Below are 23,470 nucleotides of genomic sequence, written 5' to 3' on the forward strand. Positions count from 1 at the left end.
TCTGTCATTGGTCAGAATTTTGAGCATTTAGTCAAGTGCTTTTACATGGACACTTTCTCAGTGATTTTAAAACTTTTTTTCTTTCTTTAATTATTTCATACTCAGAGTCAGAGAAAAGTCATCTTGTGTGCCAGTGAGTTTTTTTAAGATGATGCTCGTCTCAAGTAACTAAATCTTTTTAAAGCTTAACTTTCAGTTAATATATTATAAAAAGAGCATTTCCAATTCAATACTGATCTTACAGCATTTTGTAAGAAGAAAACTATAAAGAATAAAAAGCTTGAAACAATGTTATAAGTGTGAGTGTTATAGATACAATAATGGTGATACAATGATAATCCACAATGATATTTTGTTAAAAAAAGTGCATTCCTCGACCCCTACTATCAAGGATTGGGATGTTGAGGAATCTTTTCTTTTGAGGATAACTTTATACACAGACATTCCTTCTCTTTCTTATTTTTTTTTAGCGCATTATTGTATGAACACCAACCAGACTAACAATTGGCTTGTAATTTTATTTTATTTGTGATTGTTCCTTTTATTGTTGTCATTATTTAATCATTTGTTGTTTTGTATTTATTTGCCCTTCAGCTTTTGTATAAGCTATTATACTATCATTCTTTCATATTAAGGGCACACACACACACACCATTAGACCATTATATTTAAACTGATATTTTTACTATATGATATGGTGTACTGGTTCCATTTATTGCTTTATTATGTTCTGTATTTATTGCCAGGTAGGTAAAACTGGCAAGGAATTTCTAGCTGCATGTTTTTGATGATTGCTTAGCTCTTTCTTTCTTTTTTATTTGTTTCATGTATGCTATTCTACCAATTAAGTGGTTTATTGCTCAATAAATATTAAGCTAAAACAAGTAATTCAAAATATATCTCCACAAACTGATATATTTATATTATGTTTTAGTATTATATCTATATAATTATTTAGTATATGCTACTGTTATATAACGTGACCACCCTTTACATAAAGATACTTATATTAATGTATACCGCAAAGTCATAAATACTTTGATGCGATATATCCTTGGACAAAGCTGCTCCAATTTACAATGTTGTCATGTCTCCGTATCTATGTGTCAAAGATTTAACTCATATTTATAGCAAGAATTTTCTTTGTGGGAAGTTTTAGACTACGTATTTGCCAAGACTTAGAAGAAAAATAGCTCACTGTCCCTTTAAAGAAATGCTGAGTTTTTGGCTGCTCAAAATGTTTTTCTATTACCTCCTGAAATCTTGTAAATAGACATACTAGCACAGGGGTAGGCAACCTTCGGCACTCTTGATGTTGTGGACTACATCTCCCAGAATGCTCTTACAGTCATAATGCTGGCAAAGTATCAAGGGAAATGTAGTTCACAACATCTGGAGAACCGAAGGTTGCCTACCCCTGTACTAGCACATTAGTCTACTTGGTTCTTAGAAACAATGGAATGATTTGGCCTTTAGTCAATGTGTAGATGAAGGTATATGAGGGAATGAGAGAAGAGGTACTTTGAAAATTGTGAACTGTGGTTTAACAGTGGGGCCCAGCTTTCAATTACCATATTACCTACAAATGAGAGACCGGTATAAGAAATGAGTAATACGTTAGGGGAAAGGGTGTTTCTTTACAGCTACACACCACTGCACCACAACACACATTTAATGCTATAGTTAATTGCAAACCTGACAACATGTATGTCTGTTTTAGATTAATCTAATCAATCATATAACCTTGTCATTTATTATTAATCAAGTAGCAATGCACAGATCTCGGCATTAACCCTTTGAATGCCAAAGGGGTAAGCAAGTTATTGCTCACTGTGGTGGAACTCCCAGGCTTAACACTAAATCACGAAAATATGGCTTCTTGTAAAAGTCGTCAGGTCAATTATAAATTAAAGCCAGCCTACTGATTAATATTAGTATAGTCTGATTGCTATTAAACCAGCTAGCTAGATATGATGTATGATAACAATCATTCAAAAATCATGACAGTGAAATCATTCAGCTCTACTGTTCAAATGCTCGTGGCCTATAACGGAACAAGATGTCAGAATCAGGCAAAAGGATACCAAGGCCTGTACGGCTATTATCTTGGCCAACAGTTTTGTTCTCAACCACTTCCATATCTACATACATTACTAACACAGCAAGAAACTGTTTTATCTCATTAACAGCAAAAAATCGACCAGGACATATGTTGGTTCCAGAGCCAAAGGGCATAAGGTAATGCTTGAGCTTTTTCCCTTTTTTGAAGAAGGTAGTTTTCTCTTTTCCATCTTCAATATAACGATCATACCTGAAATCCTATGAAAAAAAGGATAAAGAAAAGTTGGCAATAGGTAGAATAGATTCATTTTTAGGTAACAAGATTAATGCATTATAATCGATACAAAACAAAAAAAGTGATCGTATTCCTACACTTTCTTTGCCATTGTAAAAAATAAGGATGAGGAATGGATTTCTTTATGACCAAGCCAACTACAGTACAGATGTGAATACTGCATAGGAGACTGAGGTGCATACAGGTGAGGATTTTCCCTGCTGTGGAGATGTACATAATGAGATGGGTATGGTTTTTCTCATGGCGCAGATGGCCACGAGAATCCCATCTGCTATGGGGTATTGGGATTCTGTCTGCTGCTGAAGAGCAATTGTCAGCTTCTAGGCGGCCATGGTTTAATGCTGGACAGCTGCTGTCATTTCATAAGTGGCCTGAAGCATCCCTTGATGGTTCCTCTTATGTAAACCCACATTGAAGCATTTCCTCTACTTTTATCTTATGATATCATATGTTACCTAGTGTTGGTTCAGTGCAATTCCACCAGAACATGTGAATTTACTTTCTATATTGTACTATTGCTCCATAGGTATTACCTTCACAGGGATTTACATTTTACCACTGTTGCGCTTTTCATGAAAACATTCCGACAACTTTAGTAAACTAAAATCCATATGTTTGTGGTGTTTTTTGTCCATCCATACCACCAATGTAACACTTTGACACCTTATACTTTTATACAGAACACAAAACATGTTCTTGTTGTTTTTATGATTTCCTGGGTATAACTCACCAGTAAATATTTTGCATTTAAAGGGACATTTTACCCATTCCCATTGCCCACTGACCAAGGATATCTGACTATGTTGCAGGAAGAAATTAATCAGTGCTTTAAAAAAATAAATTGCTGATGTAGGTTCTGAATGTGATATTGTCCAAGGGCGTATCCAAGATGCGTGGTCCCAGACACTTTGCATTGAAGGAACATTCACCTTTCTTAGTTGCTTTGTATGCCTTTATATAACTTGTCAATCATTTTTTGGCATTAGATACTACTGTGTCTCCCTGGCCAAGTGCACCACCACTCAAACGGAATTATCCATAGCTGTCTTTGAGACCATGGATGTATTATTATTACTTCAAAAGTCTGCAACATGGAAAAGCGATTCAGAAAGTAGTCATAGCTACTACTCAGAACAAAAAAATGGGATATATATATATATTTATTTTTTTTGCAACCTTTTATGTAATTATTATTTTAAAGTACATCGTAGACTTTGGCATTTGGAGTCATAGAAATGTTTAACAAATTTTGCTTAATTTGTGCATGTAAACAATTAGGAACCTCCAACGAAACAAACAAACATGAATGAAACCTCAGCAATATTCATTGTTTATTCAACTTTTTTTCTGACTTCCCGTTTCCTCTCCTTAACTTAATCATTTGGGAGCTTGCCCAGATTTTCTGGGAACTTGTCCAACAGGTATTTATTTTACTGTTGGACAAGATCCCAGAAACTCTGAGCCAGGTTCCAGTCCATTACATAAGGAGGAAAACTGGGAAGTGAGCCAAAACAAATAATAACAAGAATGCAGGTAAAGTAAGTTGAGTATTTTTCACGTGTATATCTATGAATAGGTTAGTATGCTTGTGTATAGGATAGTGTGACTGTGTATTGTATAGTATGCATGTGTACTGCGTTCTGTCATGTTGTATTGTGTAGCAAGCGTAGTGTCACTGAATTGTTTGGGATGCATATGTATAGGGTAGTGTGACTATGCATGGCATAACAAAGCATGTGTAGAGAAAAAGAGAAAGATTAATATACTAAAATTTATTTTGAAATGAAAAAGCCTTCCAAATTTCATCCAAACCAAAAGGTCAGGAAACAAAATTCATTGCCCGAAAACAAGTGCAACAACAACAACAAAGGAAAAAAAAATTGTCTGAATCAGTTTTGGTTGCTGTGCATAAGTCTATTGTGTCTTACGGAACAGAATGCCTGCTATACCGGCACTATGACCTAATTCACAATAATCTTTCTAATACTGTTGTTAACTCCCTAGTAGTTTACATCATACATATACTGTATGTTAAAGGTTAGTTGAAATTCATACATTTATAATGAAATGCAAAACAGATTGCTTCATTGTGTTGATTGTAATAACATTTAATTCTAACTTGAACAGATCGCACTTTTCAAAATAATAGGACAAACAACTGATTTTATTTCAGTGTTTTCTGAAAGATCAGCCTCTTGGATAATTACAGAAAAAGCATGATTGCACTGGCTAATTCTGCCTTAATGAGACAATTTGAAGGGAAATGCAGTTGTGAGAAGGGATATTTTATGCAAAATACATTCATTGAATAAAATAATTAATCAAATATTTATTAAGGTAGAATCCTTATCAAAGCACTGTCTACATTGTTTTAGTCTTTTTTAGTTGCCAGCCTGTCAGAATAAGGATCATATAGAGCAACAAGAAAAGTTAAACGTTACGGGTCCTTCTCTAAATGTGCAACGTTTTATTCTCACATTTTCTCTAACACTTTTGGTCCATGGTGAGAACGGCATGGCAGAGAATTGTAGTACAGAACAGTGAGCTAAATCATGGCACACATTTGCAAACGTGTTATACATATGTAGGTATAGAACTTTCCATGCAGCTGGCCCAAAGCTGCTTTATTCAGACATTAACCATTTAATACATACAGAAAACCAACTATTGGACTTATATGCTATACATTACTTTTGTGATAGAGATTTTTATACATAACTTCCAGTCTCATGGGTGCCATTTGAACTCCAATAAATCTGGCAGCTAGTCCGACTTAGTGTATGTAAAGGTGTGGATATTAAGAACCATGCTGTGTTATCTCTTGACCACAATATTATATGACATGGTAGTCTAGACGTGCTACAGCAGACACATTACTGAAAGGGATGCTAGAAAAAAACGTCCAGGAGGTAAATATAAAGAATTGCCTATATGACTCAGCACAGTCCCAGATGAATACCCAAATATTTTCTTCATCTTCTATGAACCAGGACAAAGTCTCCATGAAATTCAGAATTAGAACAGCAAAAACAGAAAGGCCTTGGTAGTGGATACCAAACTGATGTATACATTTTAAGCTAATAGAAGATCATTTGGCTTGATTCCAAAAAACATCAACTTATTAATAACACACTCTAGCCCCCATATGCACCTTAATGTATATAATGGCAGGTTGTTACCTTATTAATTACCTCATAATGCTGCTCTGGAGCTGCACCGGGTGTAGTAAGTATTTAATATGCATTCATGTTTGGTGAATCTATTTGGGGAGGACATCATTTGGTCTAATAATAAAATATTAAACGGATAGTGAATTATACTTGGGAAATTTGGAAAAAACATCTGCTTGCCATGCTTTAATAGTGTTACAGAAATCTAATTTGCACTAAAAAGATCCAATTCCTTGAAGAAATAATGGATGTAATTAGGGCCAGTGGTTATTTCTCTTTTTCTAAGATCTATTTCATAGGACTGTCCCACTTAAAGAATATGGCAGTGGTGGATATAAGTTAAAGATGAGCGATATTTTCTGCTATGCCCTATTTTTCAAAGGAGCTACAAGATTGTTGTTAGTTATCGTGACCAATAACAACAAACATGTAATAATAAAGACAGCATACCTGTGGCCCTTTTTTAATTACAGAAGGCATGGTTTATTTGGGAGATTCAAAAGCCTGATCATACGTCACGGTGTCACAGGCAAGGGCTATGGGGGAGTGTGGGAGAGAAAGGGTAAACAAAACCAGATTCCCGGATTTCCAGTTACTATTCCCAGATTAAAATTTGCTGCCACCACTAAGACTTTATATCCGGACAACCAAATTACAGAATAAAATTAATCACCTTAATAATCAGACAGATATAATTAATAATAATATGGGAGGAACACAAGAAATCCCTACATACAATTACTAGTATTTCATCCTTGTGGGAAGTTCAAATGGTAAAGTTCTCATTGAAGTCGGTAAAATAGAAAGCTCCTCTTGGTATTCTCCAAGACCCATATTATATAGATAAACCACCCGGGGTTACCTGGGAGACTCAGAGGTTTGGCCTGACAGTTTATGGCCCACTTAATCAGATGTGTCAGGGACAGTAGTGAAGATTTTACATGAAAATTAATTTTAAAAAAATACATAAGCTTCTCAAAACATGCACATTTGTACCACACATACTTTTGTCATATTCACATTCCTCATATTTTTGTGAATAGCTGGGCATCAAATATCATGGGTTTAACTTCTTTCTAAGTAGCCCTTCTCATAACTCATAACAGGAGCATATCTCCCTGGGCATGTTTGGTATCCACCAAAAGGAAAACACCTGGGTATTCAAGATATATATTTATATTGAACATTTTAACAATATATAAACACATTCTCCAGATTTCATATTATAGTGCTGCCCCCTGGATCACCCTCAGAGCAGATGTCCCAGTACATTTTATGTCATTCTAAGACCAGCTCTGGTGATGTTACCTACTCATTCAATTTATGGACAAGGAATAGCACTAACACTTTGTTAAGGACTGATGATCAAGCAATACCCTGTATGCTCCTGGGTTCAAACACTACAATAAAATACAGGCGACTAGTAGAATCAAGCTGATAACTGTATTGGCTTATTACAATAAAATGAACATACCTGGCTTAACCCTTTGATTGCCAGGGGCTTGGACAGGCCAACTCATGCCTTGGCATGACACACTGCCTTTTTATAACTGCTTTCACTTTATCTTAATAGGTTGGCATACACCTTTTTGTTTAACTAAATTAGAATTTAAATAGATATTCTTTGTTCCTAAAGATGATTCAATCTGAAAAGACCCTTTTAGGTACCGTAAGCTTATGTAACTTCATATCTTTTTGTATAGTCACCCAATAAAAAGGTATCAATTTCGGCTAAAGACCGCGTTTTTTAACCTGGACAGTTTAAAATGCTGTTGAGAAATACACCCAGCATTGAACATGCAAACTCAATTTATTTAGTCGATAAATAGTAAATAGCTACTGTAAAAAGCATCAAATTAACACTAAAATAAAAAAGAAAACCATTGGTTTGCTGTCCTCATCTTAATGTTTTCCTTTCAGAAACCATCGTGCCAATCTAATTATGATTGCATGGAATCCAGAGCATCTCAAATGAAGCTAACAGATGGTTACATAATCTGTCTAAAGTAGTAGAACATTTATCATAATCATATTCTTTCTATTCAAACATTTCATTAATACAGATATTTTAATATTTCTACATAATCTATTGTTTTAATTTCTTAGAACTGACTTTTTAGGGACCCCGCACATAAAAAAAACATTAGGACGTACCAATAACACTGAGATCTTTAGTCGAAAGTTATTAGAAATGTAAAATGTAAACGCTCAACAAAATATATTTTGGTTTTAGTGTATGCAATGGCACTAAAAGACAAAAAACAAACTACTGTAGATATTAAGTGATTTAAAAGTTCAACATTTGATAAGTGCTGGGTTACTGTGCTGCTATATATATTTCATGTTCTTTCCAAAATAATGTATGTTCTTCAACCATTTTAAGTAAAGATACACATCAGAGGATGTTGGTTTCAACAGAAATGTATGCACCATAGACATCATGCAAGGTTGCACCCAGCGTTAAGAGAATATTGTCTAAGCTCTGATGATTCTCTCTGGACCTTATCAGAGATAATTTTCCTCCTAAAATCAACTCACCTAGAACTCTTTCTCCTCACTGAGTTCAGCAGCTTTTCAGACTTATCTTTTTGTTCACCTTGGCAAATGAAGGAAAACAATAGATTCCCCTCAATCTGACTATATTACTCTGTAGCTAAAGTTTTAGTTGATAAACCTCTTTCAATGAAGAGTAGGGGTCATTTTTCTACACCTCATTAATATCTAAATGTAATTTTACTAGTGGGTTGTAACAACATTCACATAAGGATTAACTCTTTTTAGGTTGTATTGTAAAAAATGGATGTTCTATAACTCCCGTCACAACTGGGGGATGTAAGAAATCTTTGCCCCGTGGCACAGATCTCATGTCCTTGTTCAATGCATATTGACACAATTATTTTAACACAACACTTTATCAGACCCACTACCAACCCACATTTTAACACAACACTCCCAGCTGAAGTGGTAAAGGGTTAACACGGTATGGCAATTTAAACATGTATGACATTGGCATAAGGCTATGCTGAATGTAAGATGAGACCAAGGACTGATTTAAATTGAAGTCTTTAAAGCAGAAAAAAACAGACAAATTAGATGGACAGAATGGTTCTTATCTGCCACCAAATTCTCTGCTTTCAGACTTCCTTTAACATGCATATCCTATAATATGTCTTTCTTTAATATGCATATTTTGTATGTTACGGATGCAAATAATGTAATTTCAAATGTTTTGCAATCTGATATACTTTAATCTGGAAGCAAGCTCAAGGTTATATAAATTACCTTTGGCACTATGGAGAAAAACAACATAATTTACATTACAATAATAATTTAAGAATGTGTGCAGTGTTCTGAAATTCATAAATACTGCCCAGCAGAGACACAGCTACATCATTTTGGGATATTGGGATATTCCATTATCCGTTAGTTTCCAAAAGAACAATACCGGTATATATTTGGTACTATTTCTTGCACATCGATGGCAATAAAAGAGTTAAACGCTCAATTTTTCCCAGTTTGAAGCCACCCCTTATTATTTATACTAATATGAAATGATCTAGTGACTAAGACAGTATGAATTTAGCCTCAAGTTTATGATATCCACTGTGCAATTGTCAATTTTTGTGAAAGGACCAGCATTCAGTCTCATCACCATTTTTCCTTCTTCAAGCCACTAAGCTTTTTCACCTGCAGGGCCCTAAAAATTGCAACTGAATGTGGGCGCATTACTTCCAGTAGAAGGGACAATATTAAAAAAAAATGCATGTGCTATAAAATGCTCTGTATATACAGTCTGCCTGAAGTCTAAAGAGAAGCTCCATGAGAATATTTACCTCGGGATCCTCATACACCTCAGGGTCTCTGTGCAAAGTCGGCGGGTACATGGCTATAAAATCTCCTTTCCTCAGACTATATGCCTGATCCTCCAGCTCCAGAAGAAAATCCTCCTGGACTACACGAATGTTCATGGAAGCGGAGCACAATCGCAGAGACTCATTTATAGCGCTACCTGAATTATAGGGGACACAAAATGAGAAAATGATAAAATGTTGATATTTCAAAAGAGTGTATAGTACATTGTTTTAAAAACAATTTTTTTTAAATCAGTAAAAAAAAAAAAAAAAAAAAAAAAACATTTTCCAAGGGAAAATTGGTGCAACTCTGGGGTAAGGTGCTCAGTTTGGAGAACACACCATAAAAAAAAGGGGGTCAATCTGTTAAAGGCTTGAAAATGTATAAGGTTGACAATCCATACAATATTTATTTTGAGAACCAGTAAAGTATTTCTTCCATAGATGTCAGTATAAGAAGGCACAAAATGTTAGGCACCAGCACGTGGCTCCTTGGATTTTCTAGGAAATAACAACAATCCTATATGTTTAGACAGACGTCCCATTTGTGCTTTGAATCTGAAGGCATATTTCCAGATTTTGGAAGCATGCATCAACCCAGGTACTTGACATTGCTTTCGTTATTCCTGCAAACTCACAGCAAAGGGCATATTACTCATGAAATACGCCTAACTTATCATATATGCTGAAACGCAAGTGTGGTTATATTACAATGAAGGCTGTTATGGATCTAGCTTATTTACCATTGTGTTTATCATTATATTGACTTCAGATAGAAGGGATTTATGGCAGATGCACACAACCCGTAGTTTTATTTACACATGTTTATACTCCATGTTGCAGATATGCTCCAGAAGCTGAATGTCCTTGCTTCCCCAGTGGCCTTCACCTTTTGCTCCTAGCGCGACAGATTTTATGGCTAATTTCCGGCAATTTATCCTGGCAGTTTGAGAAGGAATCCCAATGGGATTTGTATGAATAATTTGCATAAATCATTCTGATCGCATCCATATCAGCATGTAGCTCCATCTAAATATGCGTTCTCTTTCTTTGTAATCGCCATTGACTATTTTAAACTAGCTTGTATTAGAGCTCTAATGGGACTTGATTTCCTACGATAATGGGCACTTTGAAAGCAAAATAAGCTGAATATAATAATTTTACATTATAAAATAATAGCTACCAAGCAACCGATAATTTCAGATGATAAATAAAAGCAACATGTTCACTAAGCATTCAACAACTCCTTCACCAAAAGGTTAGTTATCAAAGACAGCAGTTCCGCAGCATACATGATGCATCTGAAATACATAATAACAAACGTTCTTTCAGTAAAAATTAAATCTGTTGCAGCATGCATAGCAAATAAAGTGGCCTTGGATGCTTTCTCGCAGGAGGTTTTTCCTTAAGCGTGCATTTGTCTAAAGAAATGAGGCTTCGGTCAGCTTTGTGTGGCCAGCGCTGTGATTCAATGTGACGTACAGTGAGTCTGTGCATATTCTTTTGGACTGCCTTCGTTACTATAATCAGGGAGAGTCAAATCGGCTTGTTGGTGACGAAGCCAGGAAGGAACTCTGGTTCCAGAATATGGCCTCTACTGCGTATAGCCACAAGGCACCTGACACGATAAATTTCAACTGGCAGCGCTCTGGGTACAAAAACTTTACACGGTACAAAGCCGTGGACCAGCCTCCATTTTTTGTTTCCTTACTGTCTGCAACCTTAAAACGCGAAGATGACAACACATTCAGAGTCTACGTTTAGAAATGGTCGATGACATATGCGGGAACACCATTTACACGAGAACCCTAAAGAGGGTGAGAAGAGGGAGGCAAAGAGAAAAAAAAAGAACTGTAACCAGCTACAGGACTATAAAATCACATTGTTACAATGTAACACGGTCACGTTATAGTGGTTGACATCTGGGCAATCTTTGCCCAGTGCAGTATCACAAATGACAACTGGGGAAGCATATCTTATGCAGACGTTAATCACAATAATAGAGCACAAAAGTGTGGCTTCACAGTCAGATCATAAATGACAAATCTGCTTTACCTTCCAGTACCAGTTGTGAGTGGAAGACGAGCCAGGCTGTAGCTCTGAGCAATCATTCCGATAATTATTAGATGACAAAAGTAATGAGCCCCTATTATCATAAACAAAAGGCAGTGGGACTTAGGTAGACCTGTCGACTAACATAAGAGGAAAGGGGTCTAATAACAAAGTAATGCTTGTCATTTTACGAGCGGGACAAACGTAAGAGCATATAGATTATATTGAAAAGAATGACAATGAAGCAGCAGCCTATGCTTGCAGTTATCATAGTTAGGCAGACACCGAGTGCTACTAACAGACCAGCTGGGTAGCCTGGGATGTCTTCCATTCAGCACCACGAGGAACAGTAAATTATCTAGCACAGTAGGGCAACATCTGTTTCTGAGCTGGTGCCGAACAAACAAGGCAATTTAAAGTACACCTAGGGATAACCAGGCAGCAAATGAACATGACCCATATTTTGCCCCCCTTCTTACACATTTGATGCTTAAACCGTCATTTGCAAAGAGCAAAAAAAAAAAAAAAAAGGGAATGAAAAGAAAACAAATAAAGAAAAAACAGGTTGCTGTCTGGCAAATTAATTCACATCTCTTTGGCATAAAGGGCTGCCATGCTCAAGTATCCTTTCTCGAAAACCACCCACACATTCTCTGACTTCCTTTCCGCCACGAGTTAGCATTTATGTCCCGATGAGCTACGCATTTTTTTTTAATTTTTTTTAGGAAACCATTCTATATTCTTAAAAATAGTCCGTCTTAAAATGCGTTTCTGCTATACTTAGCCTTCAAGCATTTGTCTTCCAATTTCCACTGAATAAATGCGTACTAATGAGTAACAGAGCAAGCTGCTGCAGCAGAACTGGGTGACTAGAGTCTGGCCGGCCACCAGCTTGTGATAGGCAGGCAAATTGAGTTAAAATGAAAAGTCTTGTCAGTTGAAATGCAACACGGTAGCCAAACCGTGAGCTGTCAATCACATAATCCAAACAAGAGACTGCAGGTAATAAAAGGTCATTGGAATCATTAGTGCATTTGGCTTTTGTCAGCCAGTTTATTATAATTAAACATGATCAAAAACTGTAAACACCGTAAACCACATATAACCCATGATAGCCCAGTGGTTTCAAGTGAATAATGAAATATTTACACATAACAGAAAGATCGGAATGATTTCTGAATGAATTCCAGAGAGCGCAATATTTTGAAACAAAAAAATCTATATTTGTCAAACATCTCATGGGCTCAATTTCTAGATTGTAAGCTCGTTTGAGCAGGGCTCTCAACCTTTTTTTTTCAGTAAATCCAAACTTTACATGTTGTCACAGAGGACCTTGTCTAAAGGTGTTCAGCAAACATCCCCATAGGTAACTAAACAAATTATGTACATTCGTGCTACTTTCATACTTATCTTAATTAGACATCATACTAACAGGTCAAACCAGCCACTGGCTCGTGAACTCTAGACAATACATATCCATTACTTATTTAATGTTACATCCCGACAGAAAACATAGTGCAGCTTATGGCACAGTTTATAAAGCAAGCTAATAAATAATTTGCACATATATGTAATGCACAATGGACACGGGCATATATTTCACATATGTCTTAAAACTCATGAACCTAGGGGGGGTCATGTTTTAAGATGTCTGTTATTCACATGCCTGTACGTGGAAATTGGCACCGAATAGTGCAAAATTGCAAGTTGGAAATTCTTACTATCAATGTATAGGCAATTTCTGGTGCTCTTGGTAATAACTAGGGCATGCAGCATCAGGCTCTTGGGGGGGGGCAACAGTCGGCCAACCATAACACAGTCAACAAGTCCCAAAATCACTTTTCCTAAGGTGTCAAGTGACAAGCCATTCAACATTTCAATTACAAGCGGCTAAGTCATCTAAGAGCAGATAACATAAGATAAGTAGCTTTTCCGCCAGAGGAAACACAATTATTACAGGTTAACAGACATCCTCAACACCACCTCCTAACACTGAGCGTAGTCCCCCTAAAGTCGTTCCCTTATTAACACAACTAATGAAGAATCTCTGATGTCTTGTAGCCCCAAAACAGGATAATATATGGTGAAAAGAAGGCATCACCCCAGGTGGGTGAATGTTCCATACTACTCCACACAGTACTTTTTTTATTTTGTTCAAGTTTTCGTTTTTTTATGTTTTCCTTGCAGTATCTTAAAGAACTCTCACAATGAATTTGCTGGTGAAAAGTACTATGCAATTTTTTTAATGCAAAGCCCATGTATTGGAACATTTCATATGCATAATTAACATACTGTTGGTAAGCAGCGTGAATCTTTTCACTTGAATTTTATAAAGAAATATAATTGAACATATTTTGTGGTAAATAAGAAAGGTATCTCATAATCTCATTACATAATCCATGCCAAGAGGTATGGATTAATGGGGTGATTTGGAAAAAAAACAGTTTTACGGAATTAAAGCTTTCATATATCAATATATTTGTTTGATGAAAAATTTATATATGTGCACCAGCAAATAAAATTAGAATATTAAGAAAAAATAAATGTTTTCCTTATATTGTGAAATCTATATTACTGTCATTTATTACTATAGATACAAACTGGCAGCCAGGTTTGTGTTCTATAAATATTGTTTATTTCACCACACTAAGGAGGCAGTATATAAAATATGTACCCTTGAAGACCAGAAAGATAGTACCATGTTTTTTTGTGAATGAGCCCATTGTTTGTGACAATTTTATTTTAAAAAAATTAAATGAATGTTATACATTTTAATCCAAATACAAGTGAAAATAAGAAAAATGGGTATTACTATAATCTCTAATGTCAACAAAACGCTCTTCAAAACACCTGCTGGATATCCTCACTAAATAAAAGATCCTAAGAATAGACTGTAGTCTCTGAAACAGATCATAAGCCCCACTACGTCACAACCCCCTGTTCAGATACATTTTTTATGTCGTTTTGTTTTAAATACACATATGGCACCATTGTGTAAATTGCATGAATAATTTGCATTATAAAGTGCCATTGCTTGACATGATTGTCTCTACCACAGGGAAATATAGTGAGTGATGGCTGAATATCATTTGTGACGAAGATGGTTAATCACTATGACCTACTACAGATTAAGAGCTATATATGAGACATTTCTGTTGTATTATGCCTTTCATTACAAAGGTATGATATTTTCATTTTGCTTACTCAGAACACTACAAAAACATTAATGACTGCACCCCTCTTCCTAACATAGCACTTCAATGCCAATAAAACTATATATAAAACTATATATAAAATATATAAAAATATATATATATATAGCGAGTGAATTTGTATTTAGGACCAGCCCAAGATATACTTGACTGTAATTCTTTAAGGCCATGGAATATTTCAGCTTGGAGAAATCTATTTGCTGGTACCTATCTAGGTCTACACAATAATGTGATAAGGGCAAGCCCTAGGCAACAAAAAAGTAATCCTCAATGATAACTTCATGTTACTTACAAGTCAGCACTTATGCCCCTGCTGGTCAAATGTCCAAACTATTGTGCACATTTCCGGTGGGGTTATACAAAAAGAACGTTTGCCCTGCATATTGTATAGCAAAATCAGTGAGATTTAGAGAATGCCACCACACTACATTATGCAAGACCAACTAGGACCTTCAGGACCAACTAGGCCACTCCTCTAGGTCTTCACATCAGTACAGGGAAACAATAACAATTTAAATATTTCTAGAAATTACCCCATGTATACCCCTGTAGTATCTGTTTAGCACTTCCTATGACAGAGCAAAAGGACATAACATCCACATAAAGAAAAGGCCCAGAGTAGTATACACACATACATCACCTCTAAGGGGACAATATGAATGAATAATTACATAGGAAGGTAAACTGACGCACACACCCTGTTTAACACTCATGTTAGCTGTAACAAGGATGGTTACTGTATCTTTAATCAAAGACCACGCTTAAGGACTTTTTATTCAGCTGGCGTGGAGGGCAGTGGCCAAGTCTTCTGAACAGGTTCTAATTCTAACCACAATGATGTGTACCTGTAGTATAATGACATACATTTTCTAGCATAATATCCATTCAAAGGCCCAGCCACTACCCCAGCATTTCTTTGCTTATGGGAAAACCTGCCTATCAAGTACCCCATGTTAAAAAAGTAAAGCCTCCCATGTTATGTTCTGTGTATGTATTCAAGGTATGGATGTAGGGAGTACACCAGTCCCATATGCCTGTACTGACTGTACCCCTATGGTAGTGGCTCTGATTAATTCAATGAAGAATAATTATGTTATATCGGGCCCCACTACCAGGGAGTCTCCTAAGGACACTGTCTTAAATGGCCATGTCGAATTCCCACATGTATGAAATTTACATAATGAATATTATATGTTTGACATGACACTTTTTGAATGGAAGTCATGAGATACATTTTACACATGCATGAGTCTGTCATGTTACAAGAAAGTGAACATCCACAATCATAAGCGTATAAAATGAATCACAGAAAATGTGCAGATTCTTCTTCCTAGTGTGAAAAACGCTGCCTTATAGTCTGTGAAATTTACAGAGAGGAAGCATTACTGTCACAATAAACAAAAGCATGTTTTAAATGGAAGCTGTCAGGAATTCTCGCTTTGATAACTGTGAAAAAGTACACTCAGAAATGCTATTAAGATTTATTTGACATACATTATTCCCAAAGCAGATGTTTAGAATCAAACATGTTATGTGTATATGTATATATATATATAGAGAGAGAGAGAGAGAGAGAGACAGAGAGACAGAGCACGAGCGAGAGAGAGAGCACAAGCGAGAGAGAGAGAGCACGAGCGAGAGAGAGAGAGCACGAGCGAGAGAGAGAGAGCACGAGCGAGAGAGAGAGCGCGCAAGGGAGAGAGAGAGCGCGCAAGAGAAAGAGACTGAGAGAGAAAGAAAGAGAGAGAGAGAAAAGAAAGAGAGAGCAAGAGAAGGAGAGAGAAAGAAAGAGACAGAGCGAGAGAGAAAGAGAGAGAGAGGGAGAGAGAAAGACAGATAGCGAGAGAGAGCGAGAGCTAAGCTCCGAGTCTTTTGCTTAGAATTGCTGATTGCTAAAGCAGAGAAATGTTTACATGCACTCAAAGTATATGCAGATACAAACTACCTAATTTATAATTGATGTAAATGGGTATTATTATGTCAATTAAGCAGCTGTGTCCTCCACCTTCTCTGTAAACAGAAACGTGTGATAAACGGAGTTTTCTATTACTTTACTCGACGAGAGGAATTACATGATTAAAACACACAAAAAAATTACCTAGTAAGACCAGGCTGTCCAACTGTGCTCTGGTGAGGTGGATTTTATAGTCTGGACCCCTCTTTTGACCTGTTGACTGTAGCAAATGGTCAATTTCGTTACGCACCGCTGCAAGGGCTTCTGGGTGTCTCACCAGATAATACAGGGCCCAGAATGTTGCTGGAATCGTGTTCCCCACAGAGGCCCAAAGGAAGGCAAAATGATGTGCTGAGAGAAATAAGTGAAAAGGAAGATTAATAGCATTTATTACACTGATTAGATTTGCAGTGTGCTAATTAAAAGATGTTAGGACACAGACCCAGCCAAGGATCAGTGAATGCTAATGAGGACCAATAGGCTTCTGAAGTCTAATTTTCTGCTTAATGAGAATAGTTTAAAATGTAATGTCAGTGGGAGGGGGGGTTATGTAGTAAGGGGGGGGTATATGCAGCTCAGTTATAATCTTATTCTCGTTATAACCATTAAGTATCTTTTTTACCATCTCAGCACAAAAAAAAATCAATTATTATAGACGGTTGTTTGAGAGTAAAACATTTTATCATTAGCCAATTAAAAGAAACATTAAAAAATGTTCAAGGTCGCAATTTAGATTTTTTATATCAAAGGTCTATTGTAAATTATGTTGTGTAAAGCAAGTCATTTTGCAAGTTTCCTACCTGCTTTGTCATAGTCTTGGAGGACATCATACTGTTCAAGTATATTGGTTCTAGATTGGATCAGATCCGAGACTTCCAATCTCTTTGCCATTTTATTAGGGTAAAAAAAACGTATGAGCTCTTCGCGAATCTTCTTGGTAGCTCCTAGCAACGCAATTGGTATGTTTATGACAAGATAGGGGAACTTGGCATCAAACTTTGTAAAATTTTCTCTGATTTCGCTAATAACTTTGCGACCATCTGCAGCAGGATCTTTTCCATAGAGTGTCATAAAACTGGCTTCAAACATAATACAGCAGCAGAACTGGTACATTTTTTCTGTTTTCCAATCTGTTGCTTGTGAGAATTTCCATTTGAATACATGTTGGATATTTCCCATCATGCTGTCAGTTAGTTTGTCCAATGGCCTACCCTGCATGATTTTATATATTCTGTGCATGTTATCTTTGAGCTGAGGGAACTTTGCTTCTGTCACGCGTGGGTAGTCAAAAGTTCTGGAAGCCATTTCATCCGCAAAAGCACTGAAGTCAAGATGCTTGGCATGTCTGATAACATGCTGAAACTGGGTGGAATCCATGACAAAAGTCATATATTTTCCTGCGTGAGGGAAAACATAACACGGTTGTCATTTTTTCTGACATTATTATTCTAATCAGTACAAATACAATATAAAACAGTTAATAACTACATGGTAATTTCTATATTTCATTCACAAGTTTTGTTAAGTCTAGTCATTTAAATAAAACGAGTGGGTCTTTCAAGTCGCCAGATTCATATGCCAACAGAAGAATTAGAATAAAAAATAGTAAATAGAACGCAAACAATATTTCACAATGTATCTTATGGGGCAGCCTTAAGTAGTACTTATAAATACTTTAGAGAGGGGATTCTCATTTGAAAGAACTACATGCTTTATTGTATTTCTTGAGGTTTATATGCACATCATTGTGACCTACAGGATTTTAGAACAATGTAATACATATGAATGCACTAAATAATCTGAAGTTCAAAATGAGGGGTATCATGGGACTAAAAGATAGGCTTTATAAATGTCTTCTAAAAATGGACACTGGAAGCATGTAAAGAGTGGCGAGGTGTCGGACCACCTCTGGACTACATTCTTTCCAAAAGCTTCATCTTCATTTATTCCTTCTATATTTGCTGAAGTAGAGCTTTGCTGTTGGCTTCAGCCAAAGATGTGCTGCTTAGCAAAGAAGTGATATGTAAGAAATTTTGCGATTTGGGCTTTTTGTTGTCACCCTAGTAAAAAAAATAAGAAAAAAGAAGAAAAGCTATGGTGTCACGGTCTGAAATCTACATTGTACACGTTGTGCAGAGCTTAATCACCTAAAAAGACCCCATATACAAAAGTGTATGCAGTATACAATGTGTCACATTACTGTAATGATTTTAAAAGATGAAAAAGATCCCAAAAAGCAACTACTTTGCATTCAAGCAGAAATATAGTTGAATATGCAAAAGAATACTAAAAATCAGCCTGAAACTGGAAATGTGGAGTGCTATTCTAGCAAAAGTAAAGCATTTTGATGCATCAGATATCTGGACCATGCAACAGAAATTCCAATTATTTAGATTTATTTGGGCCACAAGGAATTCCCTATTACATTTATAGATCAAGTTTGTCTATGCCTAGGCAGGGCAGGGTGCGGCTTCCCAGGAATTGATCTTCACAGAAATTCTCACCACACAAAACTAACAAAAAAACTGCAGAAAGATAACACTGTGAATATTAAGTTGCATTGTTCCTGTTCAATTCATATTTTATATGTATGACCCTGTGGCTCTTTTTAACGTTTTCTACTTTAGCACAGACATTTTTCAGTTTATGAGCTTTGTAGACAGGGACAGAGTTAGAACCTGCATGTCTAAGGTACCGTGATATGGTGGGAAGGACACCCAACCTTAAAGTTATGGACTAGTAGCCATCCCACAAGGCAGTTTGAGGATTTCACACTGCCAGGCCAGTAGAGGCCCACCTCCCATTGTCTGCTGTCTTTATATCAAGAAGTAATATTTGGGCAGGTTACTGAATGTGAGTATATCAATACTACCCACAATTGACTTGAGTGCAGCAACAAATCTAGACTTATATTATATGATCACAAAGAGTACAGGATGGTTCTCTTAAGACTGTTTTAGGTAAAGCAAAACATTTTAGGGTATGCACAACAGGGATACACATGTGTACAGGACTACTAGACAATGAATTGCACCCAAGTGCACCCAATAACACCTCAGCTTCCCATTCCCCACCCAGTGTTTAGGTCAATCTTACGAACACCTTTGACTTTTGTGGTATAACGATTACAAACTTGTTTTTGTATATATTTTGTTCACATTAGTTTAGAGTTGTTCTTTAATCACTTTTACTTTTAACTTTCTATTGTTTATTTAATATATTTCATTTATACACTGTGGGTACATACAGTAATTTCGAGAGATGATGAGGTATCTAAACACTAGAATTTTACAGTTAATGCAGATCATACAGTAGAAATGTACCCAATAGTAAGCAATAGAAATCCAGAACAGAAATTCAAAAAAGTTTCTGTTAACTGCTTAGATTCACGTAAATGATAGGCGAGCAGATATCATAATCACAGCACAGCGTCCAGTGATATTATGTCAAAAACAATGCATATTTAGTAATATCAAAGAAACCTCTACACACCCAATGAGGTTAAAGTAGTTGTCAAATGAAGTTCAGCTACGTTAAATATGGGCAACCGTACAAAACCAGCAGGGGTTCAAAGAATTTTTTCCTTCACTGTATAACTACAATGTGTAAACCAGTAATTATGCAAAACTTCTTAACTTATTTTTAGGCTGCGCAGGGGCCACCGGAAGCTTTAAATCCCGATTTTAAAACATATTTAAGTTTGTTGGCATCGGCATTTATTTATTTTGTCCCTTCACATATTTAACTAATAGAGAACCGAGACATGTCAAACCTTTCACCAGAAAAATGATCACCTTTCAATTAATTACCGGTAATTGATTTGAAACAGTAGGTGTAAAAAGTATCGATTTTAAACACCCTAAAATCTATGCACTCTACACAATCACTATAGTGAATAGTGATTGCAGTTTATCATTTACAACCACTACTTTATGTTTACACAGGGAACTAAATCATAAACTATTCATTTTAATCTTCTGTTAACACCAATTAGGATTTAGAGGCTCAGTGATTTGAACCCCAGGAGTCTTTTTCTGTAGAGTACGGAACCTGATCCAATGCGTTACACCGAAATAATAGATCATACATCATAGTTCTACAAACCTTTAAATGTAAACTTAAATGTATAAGAACAACAAGTATATATTCACAAAAGATTCCACATAAGGACAAGCTAGAAGATTCACTAGAAGATCACTGTTTAAAGCACCATCTGTTTTGAAATATTTTAGGAACACATAGGATGAGTTCATTATCTTAGTACAATTATTGAATTCATATCTGACTGTCTAGGCACCATGTTGTAATACTGCGTATTAGGAAAATACTGTATCTACTTACATAGTATGTTCCAAAGCACTAGTGTCATTACTCACAACCTTACAAAACCTACTTGTCTGTGATTGGTATCAAATATATATCAAATTGAGGTGTTTCAATCAGACCCATTGCCACAGGTGTATAAAATCAGGCACCTAGCCATGCACTCAGGGTCACCGCAAGCCTCACATCACCAGATGCCAGGAAAACATTACCTGCATTGTGCCAACTGTAAAGTTTGGTGGGATGAAGGCATGGAACTGTTTTTAGAGGTTGGGCCTCTTACTTCCAGTGAAGACATTTTGGACAATCCTATGCTTCCAACTTTGTGGGAACAGTTTGAGGAAGGCCCTTTTCTATTCCAGCATAAATACAAATACCCAGTGCACAGAGCAAGGTCCATAAAGACATGGTTGCATGAGTTTGGTTTGGAATAACTTGACTGGCCCACACAAAACCCTGACCTCAACCCCATCGAACACCTTTGGGATGAACTGGAACAGAGATCGCGAGCCGGGCCTCCTCGTCCAACATCAGTGCCGGACCTCACAAATGCTTTACTGGAAAAATTGGCAAACAGGAACACTCCAAAATCTTGTGGAAAGCCTTTCCAGAAGAGTGGAAGCTGTTATAGCTGCAAAGGGGGGCAACTCCATATTGTCTATCTATTTAGAATTTGATGTAAAGGTCCCTGTTGGTGTAATGGTCAGGTGTCCCAATACTTTGCCCATTTAGTGTGTATGTACAATATATATATATATATGAAGATAGTTAAATCTTGGCCACAACTAAGAAACTTACTTATGCAATCGAGAGAAGTTTTGCAAATTAACTGCGCGGTTCAGACTTACTGGGTACATAATGTATTGTTAAAAACCAAGACCAAAAATCTTATTCCACAAAAAGAGTATGGCTGTCCTTGCTTAGTTCAATTGATATTTTTCAATAAATCCCAGCTAAGCATTATGCTGGGACACCCAAACTCTTCTTTCAGAGAACTCTTGCTGGGGTCCAACCGTAATTTGAATTGTGAAGCAAAAGAGATGAAACCACAACTCACCTACAGTTTACTGCTTTAGTGAATAGAACCTGAAATGCTCCTAAATGTAGACAAACTGCTCAAGAAGGCTGGGAATCACCTGCCATAACGGCAGCCTATGCCAGAAATTCAGAGGGTTGGCAGGCATTGAGAAATATTTATAGTATTCTTGAAAAGCAAGGAGTAATATGATTTATTCCGTAAGATATTTTAATTAGCATTAAATACTAATATTTCTAGCTATTTATTTTTCATTTTTTCCCTACATGGGGTACATCAGCATCATTTATACTCTATTAAATGTATTTTCTCATCCTACGAAATAAATCTCCATTCTTCCGCATTGTTTTTTTTTACTTTGTTAACTTTATTTTGCTATTTTCAATATTGATTTACTAAAGTCTTGAAAAGCATCAGGTGCTCATATTGAGTAAGACGGGACCATCCCTTTAATAACCGTATCAGAAAAGTTTACAACACTAAAATCTGTAAAAAGCGTGGCAGACAGAACATAGGGAAATATGGCTAGTTAATCTAAAAATGATAAAAATGTTATAACCACATGCTAAACAGTCTTTTTTTTGGCAGGTAGCAGAATGGATTGAAACCTTAGGGTGATAATAGAAAGCCCTACAAAACAAATGGCTTAATGCACAGCATCCACAAATGAAAGCCAACATTATGTTTGGATAGCACAAGAAAGGAAGTGGCACAAAGATCTGAAAGCCTGTGATGCCATCGTGCGAGATGCTGACAGCTCATAGGAAACAGGGTTATGTGTAAAAAATGTACTAAGCGGATGAGATTCTAAATATTGCATCTGTTCAGAGCACAAAATATTCAGCTCAGCTGAAGTTTTTTCCAATTTTTGTGTACGAACTAAGATAAAATTAATATGCAGATGAGCTTATTTTTGTTATTGTATTTTTTTTTATTCTTGCTTGTAGCCAACTATTATATTGGATTGTATAACTGCCTGTCTAAGAAAAAAAACATACCATAACATGCCTATATTAAAAAGTTTTAAAATATACAAGTGTATAAAATGTATGTTACAGCCAAAGGTTAAATAGTTGTTTCCAAGGCACTTGGGGTCACGGGCTATTGACTTCTTGGAAATAATACGCCTTTTAACTTTAAATTTACAAGGTAAACAATTTAAGTTATTTTTTTTATTATTATCAAGATGAACCATCTGTCCACCATCTGCTAGTTACAAATTCAAAGTAGATGTGCCGTTATTATATGCAGAAAGTTATTACGAAGATTCATGTATATATGTATTTGTATACATATTTATTTTTTTCAGCAAACAAGTTGTGAAAAAAAAAGTCTAACACAAAATATAAACGACAAACGACATTCTGCTATTATTCAACAAGTAATTATTTTACAACGTGTCTATTAATATCTGTACTATAGTCTGTGCAGTTAATGACAGTAATGAGGTGGCAGCCACCTATTACGGGGTTCATTATTAGAGTCATGTCAGGAGTCCCACTGCAGTTTTTTTAGT

At 36.1% G+C, this 23,470-nt stretch overlaps 1 protein-coding gene across 1 annotated transcript in view; it reads right to left on the bottom strand.

The window, feature by feature from the left end:
• Positions 1 to 1,670: 1,670 nt before the first annotated feature.
• The window catches only part of LOC128496421 (cytochrome P450 7B1), a 69,421-nt gene continuing 47,621 nt past the window's right edge, over positions 1,671 to 23,470 (bottom strand). Inside the window, exons 3-6 of the mRNA XM_053466046.1 lie at positions 17,396 to 17,992; positions 16,740 to 16,946; positions 9,360 to 9,535; positions 1,671 to 2,319 (exon numbers count right to left, since the gene is read on the bottom strand). Coding sequence (XP_053322021.1) covers positions 2,023 to 2,319; positions 9,360 to 9,535; positions 16,740 to 16,946; positions 17,396 to 17,992 — 1,277 coding nt within the window. The 3' untranslated portion in view covers positions 1,671 to 2,022. The remainder of the gene's footprint in view (positions 2,320 to 9,359; positions 9,536 to 16,739; positions 16,947 to 17,395; positions 17,993 to 23,470) is intronic.

This window comes from Spea bombifrons, chromosome 5 (genome assembly GCF_027358695.1).
Source record: "Spea bombifrons isolate aSpeBom1 chromosome 5, aSpeBom1.2.pri, whole genome shotgun sequence".
NCBI lineage: Eukaryota > Metazoa > Chordata > Amphibia > Anura > Pelobatidae > Spea > Spea bombifrons.